Raw genomic sequence first — 18,691 nt, forward strand, 5'->3', positions numbered from 1 at the left:
AGACAGTAATATTTCTATATAATATTTACATACAGTATAGGTACAAATAGTTCAGATCAGAATTTGTCTTTGGGGACTTTAGGATTACAGATAAGGGCTTATGGATCTTCTACTTTCCCTTCTCCCCATGGCCTTTTTGTCATTCCTCAAACATCCCAAGCATGCTCAGGACCTTTTGTTCTTAGTGTTTGCGCTTCCTAGAAAGGATCCCACAGGGTACTCTGAGCTTATTTACCAACTTTCATGTGAGTCTCCACTCACATGTAATCTGTTTCCCTGCTAAGCTTCCTGTCTTCTTCCCCTACTCAGTTTTTTCCTCCATAGCACTTATCACCCATCTGATATGAAATATACATTATATTTTATTCTCCACTAGAATGAAGTTTGAGGTTTTTTTGGTCTCTTATTTCCTGCTATATTCCCCATGTCAAGAACATATGATATTTTCCATTTGGGTACCTTCTGACTTTTGTTTTGTTGCAGTTGTTACATACTTGGTCTAGAATTTTATATATTGCTAGCATAAATAGAATCCCAGGGATGGGGGAGCCTGGTGGGCTGTCGTCTCTGGGGTTGCACAGAGTCGGACACGACTTAAGCGACTTAGCAGCAGCAGCGGCAGCATAAATAAGTATGAATTTAAGAAACCCCTTTTCCCCAATTGTCACTCCTTGAGGAGTTAACTCTTATTACTCTAAGAGTTAATACACTGGAAGAATTAATATAGTCTCTTTTTATTCATTATGTATACCTTGTGGTAAAAGACATTTATTAGAGTTTGCTCAGGCAATGAATTATGTCAGATCAGAGATGACATTTTGACCAGATAATTTTACTGATAGGCAGTATTAACGAAGAACGGGTTCCTACTTGAGAATAGCTTCTCCTGAATGAGTTTAACTGCCTTTATTGCATGTTCTTTTGCTTGTAACAATTTCCTAATTTGTATAGTTTATAGGCAAGCAATAAACAGCAAGATGTTTGAGGTGGACATGAAAATTGCTGCGATGCATGTAAAAAGAAAGCAACTCCATCAACTACTGCCTAGTCATGTGCTTCAGAAAAAGAAAAAGGTAAATTTAGAAAGTACTTAGAAGGCATTACTAATCAGTGTTTTATGTGTCCAGCCTATCAGTATTTCAGAATTTAGGCTCAGTAAGTTGTATTTGAAATATAGATCACAGCATTTTGAAAATCTCTTATATGGGGAAATTACGTTACGTGAAACTTTGCTCCTAGTCAGTTTCTTTCACATAACTTCCTTTAGACTTCAGATTAGTTGAAGTACTTCACAGCATTATTTTATATATATATTTGTGTTCTCTTCAGAAATCTCTTCTTATCAATTTAACATCACACATTAGTATGTACTTTCCTTTGAAAAGTAAAGAAAGTTAAATTACATAATATGTAGATCAAGTAAATTATATGACTTTTTAAATGAAAATGATTGTATTTTATAAGAATTACACATGTGTATTATTTAAAAATTAGAAGTTATTATAAGATGACTGGCAGTGGTAACCAGATGTAATGTTTTGTAGTATGTTCTTCTGTTGTTGATGCTTCCTGTTGGATAACTTTTGTTAGCCATGTTTTTCTTATTTGGATTTATTATAGTTATTAAAATTTTAGTGCAGAAATAACGTTTTTACTTTAAGTGGTTTCCAAAGTGTCTTATTTTTAAAATGAAATACAGCAGTGAAAATACGTGAGCTCGAGGTACATATGTTGGGTTAAAAGTACAGATATTCACATATATATATATATATATATATATAGGTTTGCAATATATTTTTTAAGATACAATACAAAATAAAAGGATGTGTTAGAGGATAAGGACTGTTGCGTTCCGGATGGTGGTTTATTATCTGGGCCTGGGATTGGGAAGAAAGGGATGAAATTACACACAGTTCAAGTTCAGGTTCCACTGCCTCCTAGCTGTGAGACTTGGGCAAGTTGTGTATAAATATCATGTTCTTGATTTGCCTTAGAACTGTGGTAATTTTACCTACCTTATTATGTAATCTGTGAGGATAAAATGTACCTAAACCTGTAAAACTAGTAATCCTCAGATTTGTTTCTGTTACCACCACCATCATCATCATTCATAACATAGAGGTACTATTTTTTTAGGTGTAAAATGCATAAAAGTATATTTCATTTTTTAAAATAGCATTATATTAAAGCCTTTCTACACACTTATTTATTACTTCTCATGAATTATCAAATCTAGAACATGACAAAATGTATTTCCTATTATTGAGCTTATTATTTTTTTCGTAAAGTTAGCATATAATTTATCATTAAATTATTTAATTTTTAAAATAAAAGTTTGTCTTCTGATTGTACCTTGGTGTCACATTATTGATGGGTTTAAGCAACTATACTTGCATGTGTGTTTACTGCATACGAAAATATATAAACATTTTATGTGTTTTTAGAAATGAATGTGCATTATTAGATTATGTTCTTCCATGCTTAGCCATTTTAGTGAAATAGAAATATTTATAAAGGAGGTAATTAGGTTTTCCTGAACCTTTAAAAACTGAACTAAAACCTTTAATTCAGATTAAAGACTTTTAGAATTCCTGTTTACATGGCAGTGTTATATTTGGAACAACTAGATTGTAATTAAAGTAAATTAATTTTTTATTCTATTACTTAAGATAGTACCTAGATAAAATCTTCTAGATTATAAAATGTATCATTAGTGATCAGACATTTATTTTGTCCAAAAATTGTATCACATAGAGTTTAACCATAATCTCACTGCCGATTTCACCTGTCTCAATATTTTAGTGTATATCTATACAGACTCTTAGTGCATGTATGTAACCACAGATCATGTGCATTTTTTAAGAGGTTTTTAATGATACCTACTCTTTTGTGACCTGCTTTTTCGGGGTGCTTTCAATTTTGTGACCATTTATCCAGATTATATTACAAATACTAAGTGTCTGGTTGGTATTTCTTTGATGATGGTTAAATCTCATCTTCCCCACTTGGTCATTATTGATCTATAATATACACAAGTGGTATCTCTGAGGCATTCACTCTAGGTTATCTTGTCATTTGGGAATTGGAGTGGTATACATGCATTGTACACACACACAGGCACGTACGTACATATGGGGTATGGGTTTTTTTTAATAATGCAAATTACTTCCATTAAAATGTTTCTGTAGGTGAGTGAACACAAACTAAAAGTGTTCTGAAAAAAATGAAATGAATTTGATGTTATAATAGTGCTGATTGCAGAAACAGAAACTTTAAGTTAATTTAAAATCAACTTTTATCCCTTAGTACTGTTTATAGCTTTTTAGCTTTTGGTTTTCCTGCAATGAGTAACTGTTTTTGAGTACTTTGTTAAGAGTCAGGACCAACATTTGGATTTACATGTGGTCATTAAGTTTTCAGGAAATTATTTTTGGTTTTATTTTAACAGGATAATTTATACTATTAAATATACCATGTTAAAATCCTAAGTTGCAGATAGAGCTTTGGCAATCTCTTGCTTTTCAGAGAGGCTTGTACAAATAACTAGGAATAGGCACTGAACTGTACTACTTGATAATTTTTTAAAGAATCAACACATTTTTTATCTTTGTTGTAGAACAATTTGAACTCTATAAACAAAAAATTACTTCTAATCCCACTAACCAGAGATATTCATTGTTGCTATCATCTTTTACTGTTGACGTGTGTGTGTTTATAGTCCTATGACTTAAGTTACCTGTATTTTCATATTAAAGTCCTTTTTAATTTGAGGTGTGTCTTACATGGTGTGTATGTTTAATATATATCATTCCTCCTCCCCCCCACCCCCCAAGGAACTGTAGTTAAATCGAGGACCCCAAGAAGTCAAAGTATGTGTCCCAAATCTGCCTTTTATATTTTGGCATGACACTTCTGGTTATCCTAACCTTATTGATTTGTGCTTTTCAGTAGAAGTCATTTATCTGTTAAGTAAAAGATGTTCCTGTTTCAGAGATCTGGATAACATAAAGGTATAATTGACTAAATACTGTATTAATTGCAGCATTCAACAGAAGGCGTCAAGTTGACACCTCTGAATGATAGCAGCCTCGACTTGTCTATGGACAGTGACAACAGCATGTCTGTGCCTTCACCTACTAGTGCTATGAAGACCAGTCCGTTGAACAGTTCTGGCAGCTCTCAGGGGTAAGGAAAAAGGGAAAGGAAGTGGAGTGGCTGTTTGAATAACCAGTTTCTTAAGTTGAAATACCTACTGCCTGTGGTGAACTACACGGTGTGCTAAGGAGAACCAGAAAGAGGGACGCAATCACATTTCTGTCCTGGAGATGCTTATCACCTATGTAGCAGGGAGTAAATATCTGAAAATACTGGAGATCTTCCAGAGAAGATTTGTGTGCGCTTTTTTTAGTGGAAATTTCTTTTGAAGAATTGTCTCTTTAAGAGCATGTAAAGCAGCTTTCCTGATAGCTCAGTTGGTAAAGAATCCTCCGCAATGCAGGAGACCCCGGTTCAATTCCTGGATCGGGAAGATCCCCTTAGAGAAGGGAATGGCTGCCAACTCCAGTATTTTTGGGCTTCCCTCTTGGCTTAGCTGGTAAAGAATCTGCCTGCAATTCGGGAGACCTGGGTTCGATCCCTGGGTTGGGAAGATCCCCTTGGAGAACAGAACGGCTGCCCACTCCAGTATTCTGGCCTGGAGAATTCCATGGACTGTATAGTCCATGGGGTCGCAAAGGGTCAGACATGACTGAGCATCTTTCACAAAGCAGCTGAACATTTTTATCTTGAAGAAAAAACATGGCTGTGGTGGCAAAAATTAGAGCGAAAAAGCCATATTTATGTTTAACTTCTGTGAATCTTCATAGTGTATCATTGCAGATTTTTTTTTAATGGCTATACTACTGTATTTTCAAAGTGAGCTGTTTATTGTAGATTTTGAGGGGGCTGCTGGTATTGTAAATTGTGATGGTTACATTGATCACTTTGTTTAGTGAGTTGATACTTAAACCAGGAACACTGTTCTAAATGCATGTTACATATTATTTTTTTGAAAAGAGGAGTTTTAAAAATTAAATTGTTAAGGTATATTGTTAAATAATAGCCAGTGGCAAAGATGCAGATTGGGGTGAATTTTTGGATTAGCATGAAATAGAAAATGCCAAGGTGCAATAGATGATGGGGATTTAGTTTTTTTCTCTTTGGCTTTGAATGTGTGATGTGTTTTTAGGCCAGTCATACATAATCTGAAGTCTTTGGGCATCAACCTGGTCCTTAAATCTTGCAGTTTTAAAGCAATTCTGCATTCGTACAGCATTAACGTCCACATTTGTATTTTTAATGGTTTCATCTGGTTTTTTTTTTGTTTTGTTTTTTGAGTGAAGAAGCAAAAATTTTAGTAAGAATTTCAGAAGTTGTATAAAAACCTTTGTGTACTTTGAGTTTTTTCACATGTATGTAAAATAGATCTTTGCTCAACTATTTATTATGTACTGTCCTTTGCTGTTTTATTTCAGGTTTTCTCTTGCATCTGTGGTGGTTCTGTTTTTCTTTTCTGTTTAATCATTAGATGCTTGTGCCTTTTCAGGGCTCTCTTTTGGTCCTGTGTGCCTTCTCCGTATTCGCTTTGAGGGTGTGGCATCACCCACTCCCTTGACTTCATGTCCTCCCATGTACCAGAGAGCTCAAAACTTTAATAAGCTGACTGCTCTCGCTGCTTGTGCATGTCTTGTAAGCATCAAAAATCCAAGTCCTCTAGTTTTGCCCACCTTGACGTGGCATTCAGCAGTTGGAGAGTGTAAGTTCCAGTGGAAGGAGAGTGAATAACCACAAGAGATCCAGGATTTATTTGAGAGAGAAAAGTTAGAGATAGGAGAGTGAAGGAGGGGTGATTTGAGTTTCCTGAGACAAAGGGTGAGTGGGATCCAGAACACTGAAGGAGAGATTGGGTTTTGGGATCTTTTGTTGTTTATCTGGACCACTGGATGGCCTTTTAGGATTTCATGAACCCTTAGGTTTTGCACATCGAATCTTATTTCTCAGACCATTTTCTTGTTTTACAGCTTTTGATGGCATTTTTTTATACCCCAAATCATTTAAGTCAGTTACCCTAAATCAAACAAGAACAGGTCTTTTTTTTAGCTCTTCTAATATGGTAGTCATTGGCTGTATGTGCCACTTTAATTAATGTTAAATGAAATCAAATATTTTGTTTCCCATTTGCTGTATTTCAGTGCAGAGTAGCTGCCTGTGTATAGTGGTTACCATACTGGTTAGGGTAGACATAGATCATAGTTACAGAAATTCTGTTGAGCAGCACTGCGTTAAAATGTTTCTGTGCTTTTGATTGTTGATTATATTTGGTCAAAGTTAGTTACTGATGTATACATATGTATGAGAAATAAAAGAATCAATCATTTACTTTAAAAATAACTTCACATATTAGATTTTGTTAGAGTTTTATTTATCTCTATTTGCTCTTTTTCACTTTTTAATTTTTGTTCCCCATTTTTAGCAGAAACAGTCCTGCTCCAGCTGTAACAGCAGCATCTGTGACCAACATACAGGCTACTGAAGTTTCTCTGCCACAAATAAATTCCAGTGAAAGCTCAGGGGGTAAGGAGATGCCAGATAAGGAAATACTTACATTATATTTGGTTTTGGCCTTCATTTTGAAAAATGGCTTTGTTAAGTAGTTTGAATTTAGTTTTTTAATACCATTTTTTTTTTTTCCCTTGTAGACTTAAAATAAAAAACTTGTAACTTGGTGTTCTGTAATTTAGCGCTTGTGTATTTATATACTTACTACTTAGGTACATCGAGTGAAAGCATTCCTCAAACTGCCACACAACCAGCCATTTCATCACCACCAAAGCCTACGGTCTCCAGAGTTGTTTCCTCAACACGTTTGGTAAACCCACCACCAAGACCTTCAGGAAATGCAGCAGCAAAGATACCTAATCCTATAGTAGGAGTCAAGAGGACATCCTCACCTCATAAAGAAGAGAGCCCCAAGAAAACCAAAACAGAAGAGGTATCTATATTTAGTCAGTCTTGAGAATAACTACCTTGCCTGTTTTAATATCCAGTGGGAGAAAACCTTGTGAGCCCAGATTCAGAAGCAGCGAGGAGGAAAGCTTTTCGGTCATTTTAGATGGTGCTTCAGTGCTGTAGTTTGCTCTTTTACGCTTTCCCACTCTTTTCAGTAACTAACTCTTGCATAAAGCTGTGTTTCCTGTTTAAACTTCTGCGGCATGCCTAGGCTATGACGCACCTGAGCCTGGGTTTGCATGTCATCTTCACATATTGCTCTCTGATGACTGTGTCTTTCACATGTACCAGTTCTTCAGCAGCCCCTTTGCAGACAATTTTCTGCTTCTATATTCTGTATTCCAGGTGGAGTTTTGGAGCTTCTGCACTGTACTTGGTATCAAAGGGTCACTGAGAGGTTCTCAGGGAATTCTTACTGAATGCCTGGCCATAAGTTGCCATATTAGATTAGTTTTGGTACCTTGAATGATTGTGATTATATCCTCCAGCCCTTTAGGAAATTTTCTAATAGTACTTCCACTTTTCATAGTGGTTAGTTTACCTCGTCAAAGTCTCAGATAGTTTTAGGAAAACTGCTAAAAGTGTACATTGATTTTGGTGTTTATCTTAAAATAGAAGTAGCCTTGTAACATACTTTCATTGTTTCCTGGAATCACTATTACTGTGTTTTCCTGTTAATGAGGCATTCACCATTGTCCCAGAGATGACAGCCCAAGACAACAATTTTGTTAAGATTTTTGGCTGATAACTTGTTATTTAGGAACCTCCTCGTTACATGAAAGTTTCTTTAGAACGGTGGCAAGAAAGGAGGGCTCTTATATAGTGATTTGATTTTTAATGGTGAAAGATTATTGTCTCTAAAAGTGTTATTCCAAGCTTAATCTGAATCCTTTTGGTTTAGATTTTTTGGAAACAGTCACTGTTAACTAAATATGAATAATTTAATGAATTTTGTCACTCTGACAATGCTAAATGAGAATGAAAAATGGGTATAGTATATCATGTTTGGTACCATGTATTCTGAAACACATCTGTCTCTGTAATTATCTCAAGGCAAGTTGATTTTCAGCCTCAGTTTTTCAGATTTTGTTGTTTTGATTTTGCTTTTTAAAATACAGATTTTAGGGCTTCCTCCAAATATACTGAATTAGACTCTCCAAGAATTAGACCTACTAATGTTTTTATTAAAGACCCCGGTTCTACCTGATACTGTTGTGCAGCAACCTAAGAATGTAGTTTTGACGTAATACCACTTTCTGTCTAGTGGTGCTTGTTTGGAGTTGTCAAAGCATTTCACAATTCATGTTTCTTTGTGCCTGTAAGGTATGTGTAAGCATAACTCTAGATACCTATCATTCTGTTGCTTCATGTTAATGGCCTAATTCCTTTCCCTGTAAGAGTTCCAAAATATGTATCAGCACAATACTTAAAATTCCATTTGTGCTTACCTTGGTAGGAAATACTCTTGTTTCACGTCTAGTTTAGAGAGGCAATAGGAATATAGAATTTTTTAACTTCATATAGAAAAATATAAATACACACAAGAGATCATTTAATTTTTAAATAAGACTTCAAATATATACAAGAGTACCCATCATGCAATTTCAGGTGTAGTGAATTCAGACAGTCCCTGTACCCTTAATTCTTTTCGCTTTCCATTTCGCCTGTACTTGGATTATTTAGATGCAAAACTCAGACTTCAGTCATATTATTTCATTAGTATTTTTAAAATCATGTATCTAAAAGGTAATAATTACAGGAAAGAAAGTATAAGGAAAAAAAGTCTACCTAGAAAAAGATGAGCAGTCAGATATCTAGTGAGCACTCAAATGCCTGTGATTGTGTCATTGATTTTTTTTAGTAGTTTTTGTTTATTCAACTCTGTAAGTAAGATCCTTGATTGATTTTTTTTAAGTATCTTTAGAAATACAGATTCATCGCTGCCCTCTCCCCCTTATAATTTTTTGTTCTATGTATTTTCTCACAGTTTGCATCTTACTTAGGACAACTTCTTGGAGTTGACTAACAGAAGTAGAATTTTAAGATAATGAATGGATCTTAGAATTTTAGGTTTTCTCATAGATCATCTCCTTTCCCAGAAGAGGAGCTTGAGGTTCAATAACTTTCCCATTTATAAAACTAATGAAAGTCAGAGTAAGGATTAGAACTCAGGCCTAAATGTCATGGTGCTAAAGGTGAAAAAGTCTGTTACAAATGCTTTGATTTTTGAAGGTCTCCTACTAGGTGTTTCATTATTTGTTAATGAGTCCTTAGTATTAGAGGTTTGAGTAAACCGGAATCAAACACTGGCCTACTCAATAATATACTAACACGTGTACAGATATTTTAGGTATCGTCAGGTAATTTAGTTTTGCTTTTTGCTTAATTTTTATCATATGCTAAATCTTTTTGGTAGAAATGTAAAATAAATATAGAAAAAGTTTGCCTTATCACCTGAATTCTATGGCTAAATGCTTTGTGTGTATATATGTGTGTATATATGTATATATATAATTTTTTTAAGTTATGGAAAATTTCAAACATATACGAAATTGTAATGAACAAGCTATGTTTGTGTTACTTAAGCTTTTAACAGTCAACAACTCAGGGCCAGTCTTGTTTCATCTACAAATCTACTCTTTTTCCCATTGTTATGAAGCAAATCCCAAGCATGTCATTTCAATCGTAAATATTTGTGTGTGATTTTATATTGGTAAATATACTGATAACGTGTGTGTATATGTATGTATACATATATATGTATACACCTATCTTATATTTACTGAAAGTAATAATAATTCTATAGTGTCACATAGCCAGTCAGGTATTGAAATTTTCTCAGTTGTGACTTAAGTTACTATTTTTTAAGTTTGTATGTTTGCAGGATACAAATCAAGTCCTCAAGGGAATGGGTTGATACTGGTGTTAAATCCTTTCTACTTTGTAAGTTAGCTGTGTTTCTTATGTCTTGTTTTAAAGCCACATTTACAAATAAATTTTATTTCTGCCTACTAAGGAGAGCAGAGAAGTTAGGGTCAAAATTGTTTTTCTTAGGAAAGTGATGTTTATTCCAAGTCACTCACTACAGGAGTGAGAAAGTACAGCCATTTTTGGTTTCTCATTTCTCCTCTTTACCAAAAATAAATTGTTTTAAATAGAATTACAGTAAATTAGGGAGGAAAAAAAGACCTGAAGAGAATATTTTTCAGGCCTCCTCCAATATGTTAAACACTAAGCCAAGGGGATTCTGTGGTTAAATTAAGTTTGGGAAAGTTAAAAAGAGATAGTCTTTCTAGAGCTTCTCAGAACCTTTTATGTACTAATATATATGAATCTCCCAAAAAGGAGGTGATAGTATTCCAAGTTCCTATGTTTGATCAGTGAGCTCTTTTTTCTCTTCCTTACAAGTAAAGTGTTTTATGAATTCCATAGTTTGGGGAATATACTTCTGTCGATGACTGATTAACAATGACAGTGTTCCTCATGTTCTTTTTAAAGCCTAATTTGTTAACATGAAAAAAAAATTTAAGCAAACCAGTAATCTATTTTAAGGACAAACTTGATCTTACAGGTTAATTATTTTATACTTTAAAAATTTTTATAAGTCATTGGCAAAGAACAATCTAAATTTTCGTTTTAGAGAATAAAGCTTTTTTTTTTTAAAAACAGGATGAAACAAGTGAAGATGCTAACTGTCTTGCTTTGAGTGGACATGATAAAACAGAAACAAAGGTATACTAATTTAGCCTCAGAATTCATAAACAGTTAAGAGTACAGAAGATGCGATAGAAATGTCTTCAGAGTACTGCACTGTATTTTGTTCTATAGGCTTTAGGTTGTTTTCAGTATTGTGTTTAGAGATGTGTTTGTTCCTTTTTAATACTCATTTATGGCATCGAAATTGAATTCCTCAAGTGTGTGAAGTCCTCCTAGATGTGGGGGTATCTGGTGCGCACTAAATGGAATAGAATAGTGAGATGTTCCTGCCTGTATTGGAACTTGTATTTAAGTAGAGAAGGTAAGAGGTAGATGTGGTTGATTACATTAAAATGAAAGCAGTTGATGGTGATGAGAGGCAAGACTGCAGAAATAATAAAGACATCACAGAAGGGAGAACACAGTATTTGGAGTGATCCTTGAAGGATTCATAGGGTTTAGGGTAGTACAAGATGAGAAGGGCATCTCACTCTTGAGGTGAGAGTGTGGTATATTTACAGAGCCAGTTTTTGGCACACAGCTCTGGCTAGAACCTGGGATGCAGGGGGCTTGAATCAAGGTAGATGGGATGGGAAAGACTGGTGTAGCCAAGTATTAGATTTTGAATATAATTTTTTTCAGAAATTGAAGTGTACTGGAGGCTTTTAACTTTTTTCTCCTAGTTGTAGAAAAACTGCAAATCTTCCTCCTTACCCGCATATTATCCAGATCGATATGTTAGCAAATATTATTTTGGTGTCTATAGGTTTTGTTTGTGCCTACATATACCAGTGCCTTCTGCTTTCAAATCTTTACTCACTCTGTAAAGCAGAAAAATAGTTATGCCATTGCGTCATCTGCAGATACTACTTATAGCTGCATTGAATGCTATTTTAAGGCTTTAAACCTTATTTTATTCAACTAGTTGCCTATTGTTAGCAATTGTTTCTGTTAAAAAAGGGAACTTGGCCCTTTTCTACAGTGTTGACTGTAGCTAAATACCTGCCATCCATTTCTGTTCATTTTATTAGGATAAATTAATGAAAGGAATTCCTGGGAGAAACAGATGTTTTAAAGTCAGTATGTGTTGCTGAGGTTATGCTGCAGAGAGACTGCGCTCTCCCATTTCTACTCCGGTGTTAACGTTTTCAGTGTCACAGGAGAAATTTGGTGTTTTGTAGTTTTATTATTGTATATATTTTACAGAAATTCACATTTTTGTATGTTTATTTTCACTTACATGTGCATATCTCTGTTATTTTTTGTGCACTGCTTTGAAAAAGGCTAGGGCAGTAGAATGACACAGTTCACCCTGTATTTTCTGATGATTTTCAAATAGAATCAGTGCATTGGTTATTGAGAAGGGGAATAGAAACCAAAAGGAAGGAGGACTGTTTTAGAGACATTTTCTTCTTTTAATTAAAGGCCTTAGAACAGTTTTGTGCTTCTGGGTAATTTAATTTAATAATACTGAATTGGTTTTATTTTATTCACATAGCTTAAGCTGAGCTTGGGTTTATACTCTGTTAATTATTGTCCAGGCAACATTTCATAATATGCATATATGTGTCTTTAATAAGTGCTTGTTTAAAATGTCCAGGTTGAAGTTGGTTGGAAAGTCATGAGATATTTTGACCATGCCTTATAAAGTTTACGTAGGCAAATAGAAATTCATGTGTATCTGAAATGGTTAAATAAATAACCTATGAGGTTTGTTTTTTTCTTTTGATGATTAACCATTTGATGTGATAGATGGTTTTGTAATGTAGTCACATCTTTCTCTTGATCCCTCCTGTCTTCCAATTTGTCTTTTTTATTAACCACCAAACCCAGTTATGTTCTTTTATCATTTTTTTAAGTCTCTTTCCTCCCCCGTCCTCTTTGTCTCACAGGAACAACTTGATACAGAGACAAGTACAACTCAATCAGAAACCATTCAGACAGCGACTTCTCTGTTGGCCTCTCAGGTACTAAGTGCAAAAAGCAAGGGGAACTTTATAAATGTTGTTAAGATTAGTGTCGTATAATGAATTAAAGTGACCACATCAGAAGTTTATTGAAATTATCTTTCTGAAAGTAAGTGCTCACCTACAAATATATTTATAGTATTCAGAGGTGGAGCACTGGTTGTGATGAAACCATTCTTTTGCACAGTCAGGATGCTAACTCATCCCCTTTTTATATTATTTGACATTGCAGATCATTTAAATCCTCACTGCACAATATGCCGTCTTCACCTGGAGGTTTTGTTATAAGTCAGAGAGTGAACTTTAAATTAGAACTTAAAATCCTTCTTCATGGATTGCTTTTCAAATGTTTTATTTTCAAAATGTGTTTCTGCTTCACTTTTCACCTCTGCTTTTCAGTTATTTATTTAGTGTAATGCATAGTTCTTTAAAGCTATTTTTTCATTTGTCCTAGAAATTCTGCTGTGACAGTACCTTGTGTACAGTAGACACTTGGACTCTTTTCATTAATTTGTGAACCTTCATTTTGTTTGTGAAATAATTGTTTTCTTCTCGAATCCTTTTAAACTGAATATACTCCAAAGTCTAAGTCAGGCTCTGACATAAAGTAAATACTTCCTTTAAGTAGACATTAAACTGGTTAACTTCCACAAAGCTACTGCCAGTGACGCTGCGGGACTGACGAGACAGTGGAACTACGCTGCTTTGTGGCTCAGAGTTATTTTAATGTGATAATTTTAAGATGAGTTTTTGCTGGCTGTTAACCTTCATAGTTCCTCTTGATATATAAATGCTATGATTACTTTCTGAAATGTTTTATTTTCATAGCCTTTAGCTAATAAAAATTTTGTGGGGTGGCGTGGAGTAATTCCAACAACATTAGGAAGTGTTGTACTTGATACTGATACACAGACAAACTTATTTATCAAAATTCAGTTCTGTGATTGTGACTGCATGCATTTAGGTTAGCCACATTAATCTCTAGGGAACTGTTTTCATAGTTTGTTTTGTTGACTTCATTCCTCTAGTGATTCATACCCTTGGGTGTTTGCCTTTTAGATATTTTTATAAGGAATTAGAATTTTCTTTGTAATGAAAAGATCCCTAGAACCGTTGAGAGAAAAATCACCAGGTTATATATATAATATAAAAAGTTATGTCGATTAAAAAAAATTTTTTAAATCTCTTTATTTGGTGATAGAAGGGAGGTATTAATGTTGTGACTGTGTCTAACAATGAATCTTTGAGATAAACTTGAAATATTTACAGAAGAAATGATAGGCTCTCTGGGATTTGCTTCAGAATAATCTGGGAGTAAAGGTGGGAGAACAGTGGATTGGCTTTGATGAAGTCGGTAATGAATACACGAGCATTCATTATATAAGGCTCTACTTCTGTGTATGTTTGGAATTTTCCATAATAAAACAATTAAAAATGCCATCTTTTTTTGTTGTTGTTGTTAAAAAAGGCTTTGTGAGTAATTGTTTTTAACATAATAAAGCCACCCTAAATTTTGAATAAATCAAATTGTTGCTCAGTAGATTTAAATTTTAATTGACAGAGTCAGAAAATAATACATTCACTGTTAACTGCTACTGCTGCTCCTGTGTGTAAAGTGAACTTTAAGTATTCTTCCACATGGTGGTGCTCCAGTGCCAGTTAATATATGACTGTTAGTGCTCTAACTTAACATGAACTTAGTAAGTGTATGATAGGTTATTGTTTGGAGGACTGTGTTTATTAAAGCTGTTTTTGAACTTACTTAGTTTTTGTATATTGCTTAAAATGTTAGCAAAATATTGTTCCTTATTTGAAAATTTCTACAAGTGTTAAAACAATTTTGTAGTAATAGTCATGTTTTTTTGTGCTCCATTTTAACAACATTTTAGAGTGTTTTTAAGATTTTAATTCTTTTGAGAAGGTCCTCTCCATTTCTTAGGAAGTAGAGCAGTGAAAAATCAATCTCATTGATAAGTTACAGTACTTTGAACAGTGTTGTGTTCTTTGCTTTTATTCTCAGAAAACATCCAGTACAGACCTTTCTGATATCCCTGCTCTCCCTGCAAACCCTATTCCTGTTATCAAGAATTCAATAAAACTGAGATTGAATCGGTAAAAACAACCTCAGGGGTCCAGAAACAGTGTCTGCCAACTCAACCTGTTGTCTTCAAATGCTAAAAAAGGAGAACGGAGGGTGCAAGACTAGACGTGACTGAAAGTGGATTGAGGGTTTTTTTGTGACCTCCCTTACTGGGCTAATCAGCACTTGATCGGAAGTCCAGGTTAGTATGTGAAGCCAGGAGTACTATTATTATTGTGTTAGCAACAGTTGCATTAACTATTTCAAAAAATTACTGCCTTTAAAAAAAAAAAAACAACCTCAAGCTATATTTGTATTCATAATTGACATCTGAACTGGGTTTATGTTTGCTGCATTGTTTGGAAAATTTGCAATACAAACTGGCATAAGAATTCTTTATTCTGATGATGCACTTTTATGTATTTTTTATTATTATTATTAGAAAGTAGAAATAATTTTAGATTTTCAGCTTGATGGATTTTCATTTTTTCCTGAAGCATTTCCTTTACCATTAGTCTTTAAATCGGATGCCGTTGCGCAGTGATGTACTGTTATGCTTCAGAGAAAGGATAAGAGTACATCTAGGTCAGTCCCTCTGAGGTAGCTGTAACCTTTAAAAATGAAATGTCAACACTAGGGTATATATTTGACATTGAAAGAATAATTAGGAAATACTTCGTTTTGATGGGGTCATGATTAAGAGATGATATTGGGTTTTATTTATAGAATTGTTTAGAGTGCATACAAATCAGCGATCAGCCAGCGAATATTTTTCTTTGAGCTTTTTAAAGCTCCATATTCTTTTGCCTTCAATCTGTTGTCTTTGAAACCAAGCTTTTTGCTCCTTCCCTCTTCTTCCCTCCCCCACCCCTTTTGCTTGTATGTGTAAGGTAGGACTTCTTTCATAAAAAAAAACAAAATGCCAGTATTTTCTTAAGCCATGATGTGAAACCAGTGACTCTGTGGCTGTATGGCACAGAACACTAAATTTTTGTCCCATGGCTGAAACTTTAGGGTGACTACAAATAATGCCTGTGAAACATGGTATCTATCTTGGATGGCCGTTTGATCTCTAAATATGAGGAATTTTGTACACTCCACAGAACTCCTGTCTATAGTAGAGTTGATCTTCAATATTAAACGTGGGCAAAAACGCATTTTCTCCAAGAATTTTAAACTAATTTTTATTTTTAAATGGTTGACCAAAACTTGTCAGTAAATTTTACATGCAGAAATATTTAAAAATCATTTCTAGCAAGCACTTGACGTCTAGTCAGCTCTCTACTCCTTTTTCCATTTTGTTTTATCCTATCAGTAAATAATTCCTCATAATTACGCCGCAGAGCATTCATCTTCACAAATATACGAGGGAAGCCAGATGTTGATAAACTTATTCTTTCTGAATCTGGACAAAACAAACCTAACATTTTTCTGGTGAGCATGTTTTATGATCCTCCATTGTGCTCCATTCTATCACATGTGCATTTTTCATGTTAAACTGCAATTACTTAAACTCTTCCCTGTTCCCTCTAAATTAATTTTCCAAAGTTGGAGTGTAGTCTTTTCCCCCTTAGGCTATGCATTAATTGAGGCTTTCTTTTCACCATACTTTGTAATGTCTAGTATACAGTATTCCTACTTCCCGCATCTTTGCTCTGCACAGTCAGCTTGCCCTTCCTCCCACCGCCTAAGAAGATAAGATGGTCAGACTAACAGGTGAAGTCTACAAGGTGTCTGTGTGTTTTGTGTAGCTTCAGAGTTAGATCGAAATTGCCAGGCACAGATTTAGTCTTGTCATTTTGTTTACACATTGGGGAAAAAGAATTCAGTTTATTAAACGTTTCATGTAACTGCACCCAAGTTTTGCCAAGCTGGGAACTTGGACCTTTTCTGTGTAGTGACTTTTTAATTCTAGTTTTCATAACCTGGAGATCAGACTGTTGCTTTCGCATGATGTACGTAGTGTCTCATGACTGGAGTTTGCTTTGTTTTATAGTATCTGTACTCCTTGTATTTTTCAAGAGCTATTTTGTAAACAGATGATGTATTTCTCCATTGAAAACACAATAAAAAAAAAAAAAACAGCACAATCCCACAGTTGGCTGGTTTCTTTTGACTGACTATTTTTTTGTTTTTTCAGTGATACCATTATTGCTACTTGTAAGTTAGAGTATAGCTCTAAATGAAGATTTGCTGAAGAATTTAATTTTGGTTACTTTTAGAAAGCTCTATATCTGATTAATTTTTGCCATTAGTAGCAGCCTAATAATTGACATCTCACATCAGGTATTTGTTTTTCATATAATTGATCATTAGGGAGGAAAACATGAATATAGTACTTGATAATTAATTTTCAGCTGACCCATCCTCCAAAATACTGTCTCCGTTTGTACAGACACCATCTCTTTTCTTTGTATTTATTCCATGTAGTCAGCAGTGTACGTGCCGCTGCTGTGCTTCCTTTCAAAGCTGGTGGTTTTCGGAGCAGCTGCTGCTTTATCTCCAATGTCAGCAGGTGGCACTGTTGTTATTCAGTGAATTGAGGAGCCTGCGTTTCTCATTTTATTAAACACAGATCAGATTCTACTTTTCGTAAATCTTTAAATGGTCAACAAGGCATACATAATTTATGGATTAGGAATGAATTCTGTGTGCATGTGATGGTCAGCTTTTGGGTATGGTTATCTTAGATGCTTTGAGTGGAGGGATTGACATCCTTATGTTAAATTATTTCAAGGATGTGCAGTTGTGCATATTTTCATCCCTGAAACTCCAGATTCTAATACCTTTACTATATGTAAAAATAATACATGCAGTGTGGAATAACCTTTTATTAAGGAACATTTAACTTTTGGGTCTATTCAGTTAAAGAGAAACTTGTTAAAAATTACCCTTGACTCCATTGTTAACACCTACAGAATAGAGCTTACCATACCTACTTTGATAAGACACCTAACATGGAAGTGGATATCGCAACTTTGTGAGTTTTATCACCCACATAGCCTTTTGACATTTCATGCATCTTGCTGAATTAGTAAAATGATCATTGAAAATGTGTTTTGTGGTTCTGAGTATATTCTGGAATAAAGTTTGTATTTTTCTAATTAATACCTCTGTTTTTTTTCTCCACACAGAAAAATGTTTTAGAGCTCTGCATAGTATTAATTCTGGCTGCACTCAAGGTGGCAATAAATGATCAGCAGCTCCAAGTAGTAATTGATATATGAAAGGATAAATCATTAATATACACAAACTTTAGACCAAGCCCTGGAAATATTAACTGTTAGTGCACTTCAGTGCACTTAAGCAAAAAGATAAAACTGTTTACCTAAAAAGGCATTGAACAGTCCTTTGGATATACTTTGGCCTATTTTAAAATAAAAGAATAGTACAAGGAAAATTAATTGCCTTTTACCCTGAATTGTATGTTTTGCTTTTTTAAAAAACTTCTCCACTTTATTTCTTTTCTATTAGCTTTTCTTCAAACCAAAATCACAAATGGATGCTGTCTGAATTGCAGACCTGAACTTGGGCGGGGGAATTGTGTGTTCTGTAATAAACATGACCTTCAGTCATACGGAGACAAGTGGTCTGTTTAATTATGTGTAATATGTTTCTCATTTGTAAAATCGATTTATTCATCCTTTCTCCGTACTTGTCAGTTTAAAAATTCTTGTGACATTTTATGTAGCTTCTGGCACCAAGAACGATGGCATCAGTAGTTCTGAGCCGTGTATTGCAGAAGTGATTTTATGTACTTAATTCTAGAAATGATTTCAAATACTTAGAAAGTCATTTCAACTTCAGCTTTTCTTCCTTAGAGACATGCTTTTGTCTTAATGTTCTGGGAAATTCATTACAGCTGATCAGACCATACACATTTGCTGAAAGGGATGGAATT

General features: G+C 34.4%; 1 protein-coding gene across 8 annotated transcripts in view; it reads left to right on the forward strand.

Moving 5' to 3' along the window:
* The window catches only part of PAPOLA (poly(A) polymerase alpha), a 53,460-nt gene extending 36,575 nt beyond the window's left edge, over positions 1–16,885 (forward strand). For 3 of the 8 annotated variants that reach the window (XM_005222129.5, XM_005222130.4, XM_059878949.1), the window contains exons 16-21: positions 952–1,073; positions 4,043–4,185; positions 6,512–6,612; positions 6,810–7,030; positions 12,636–12,710; positions 14,731–16,885. In XM_005222129.5, coding sequence (XP_005222186.1) covers positions 952–1,073; positions 4,043–4,185; positions 6,512–6,612; positions 6,810–7,030; positions 12,636–12,710; positions 14,731–14,826 — 758 coding nt within the window. In that variant the 3' untranslated portion in view covers positions 14,827–16,885. 8 annotated transcript variants of the gene reach the window in all.
* The last annotated feature ends 1,806 nt before the right edge of the window (positions 16,886–18,691 follow it).

Source organism: Bos taurus, chromosome 21, assembly GCF_002263795.3.
Source record: "Bos taurus isolate L1 Dominette 01449 registration number 42190680 breed Hereford chromosome 21, ARS-UCD2.0, whole genome shotgun sequence".
Classification (NCBI taxonomy): Eukaryota; Metazoa; Chordata; class Mammalia; order Artiodactyla; family Bovidae; genus Bos; species Bos taurus.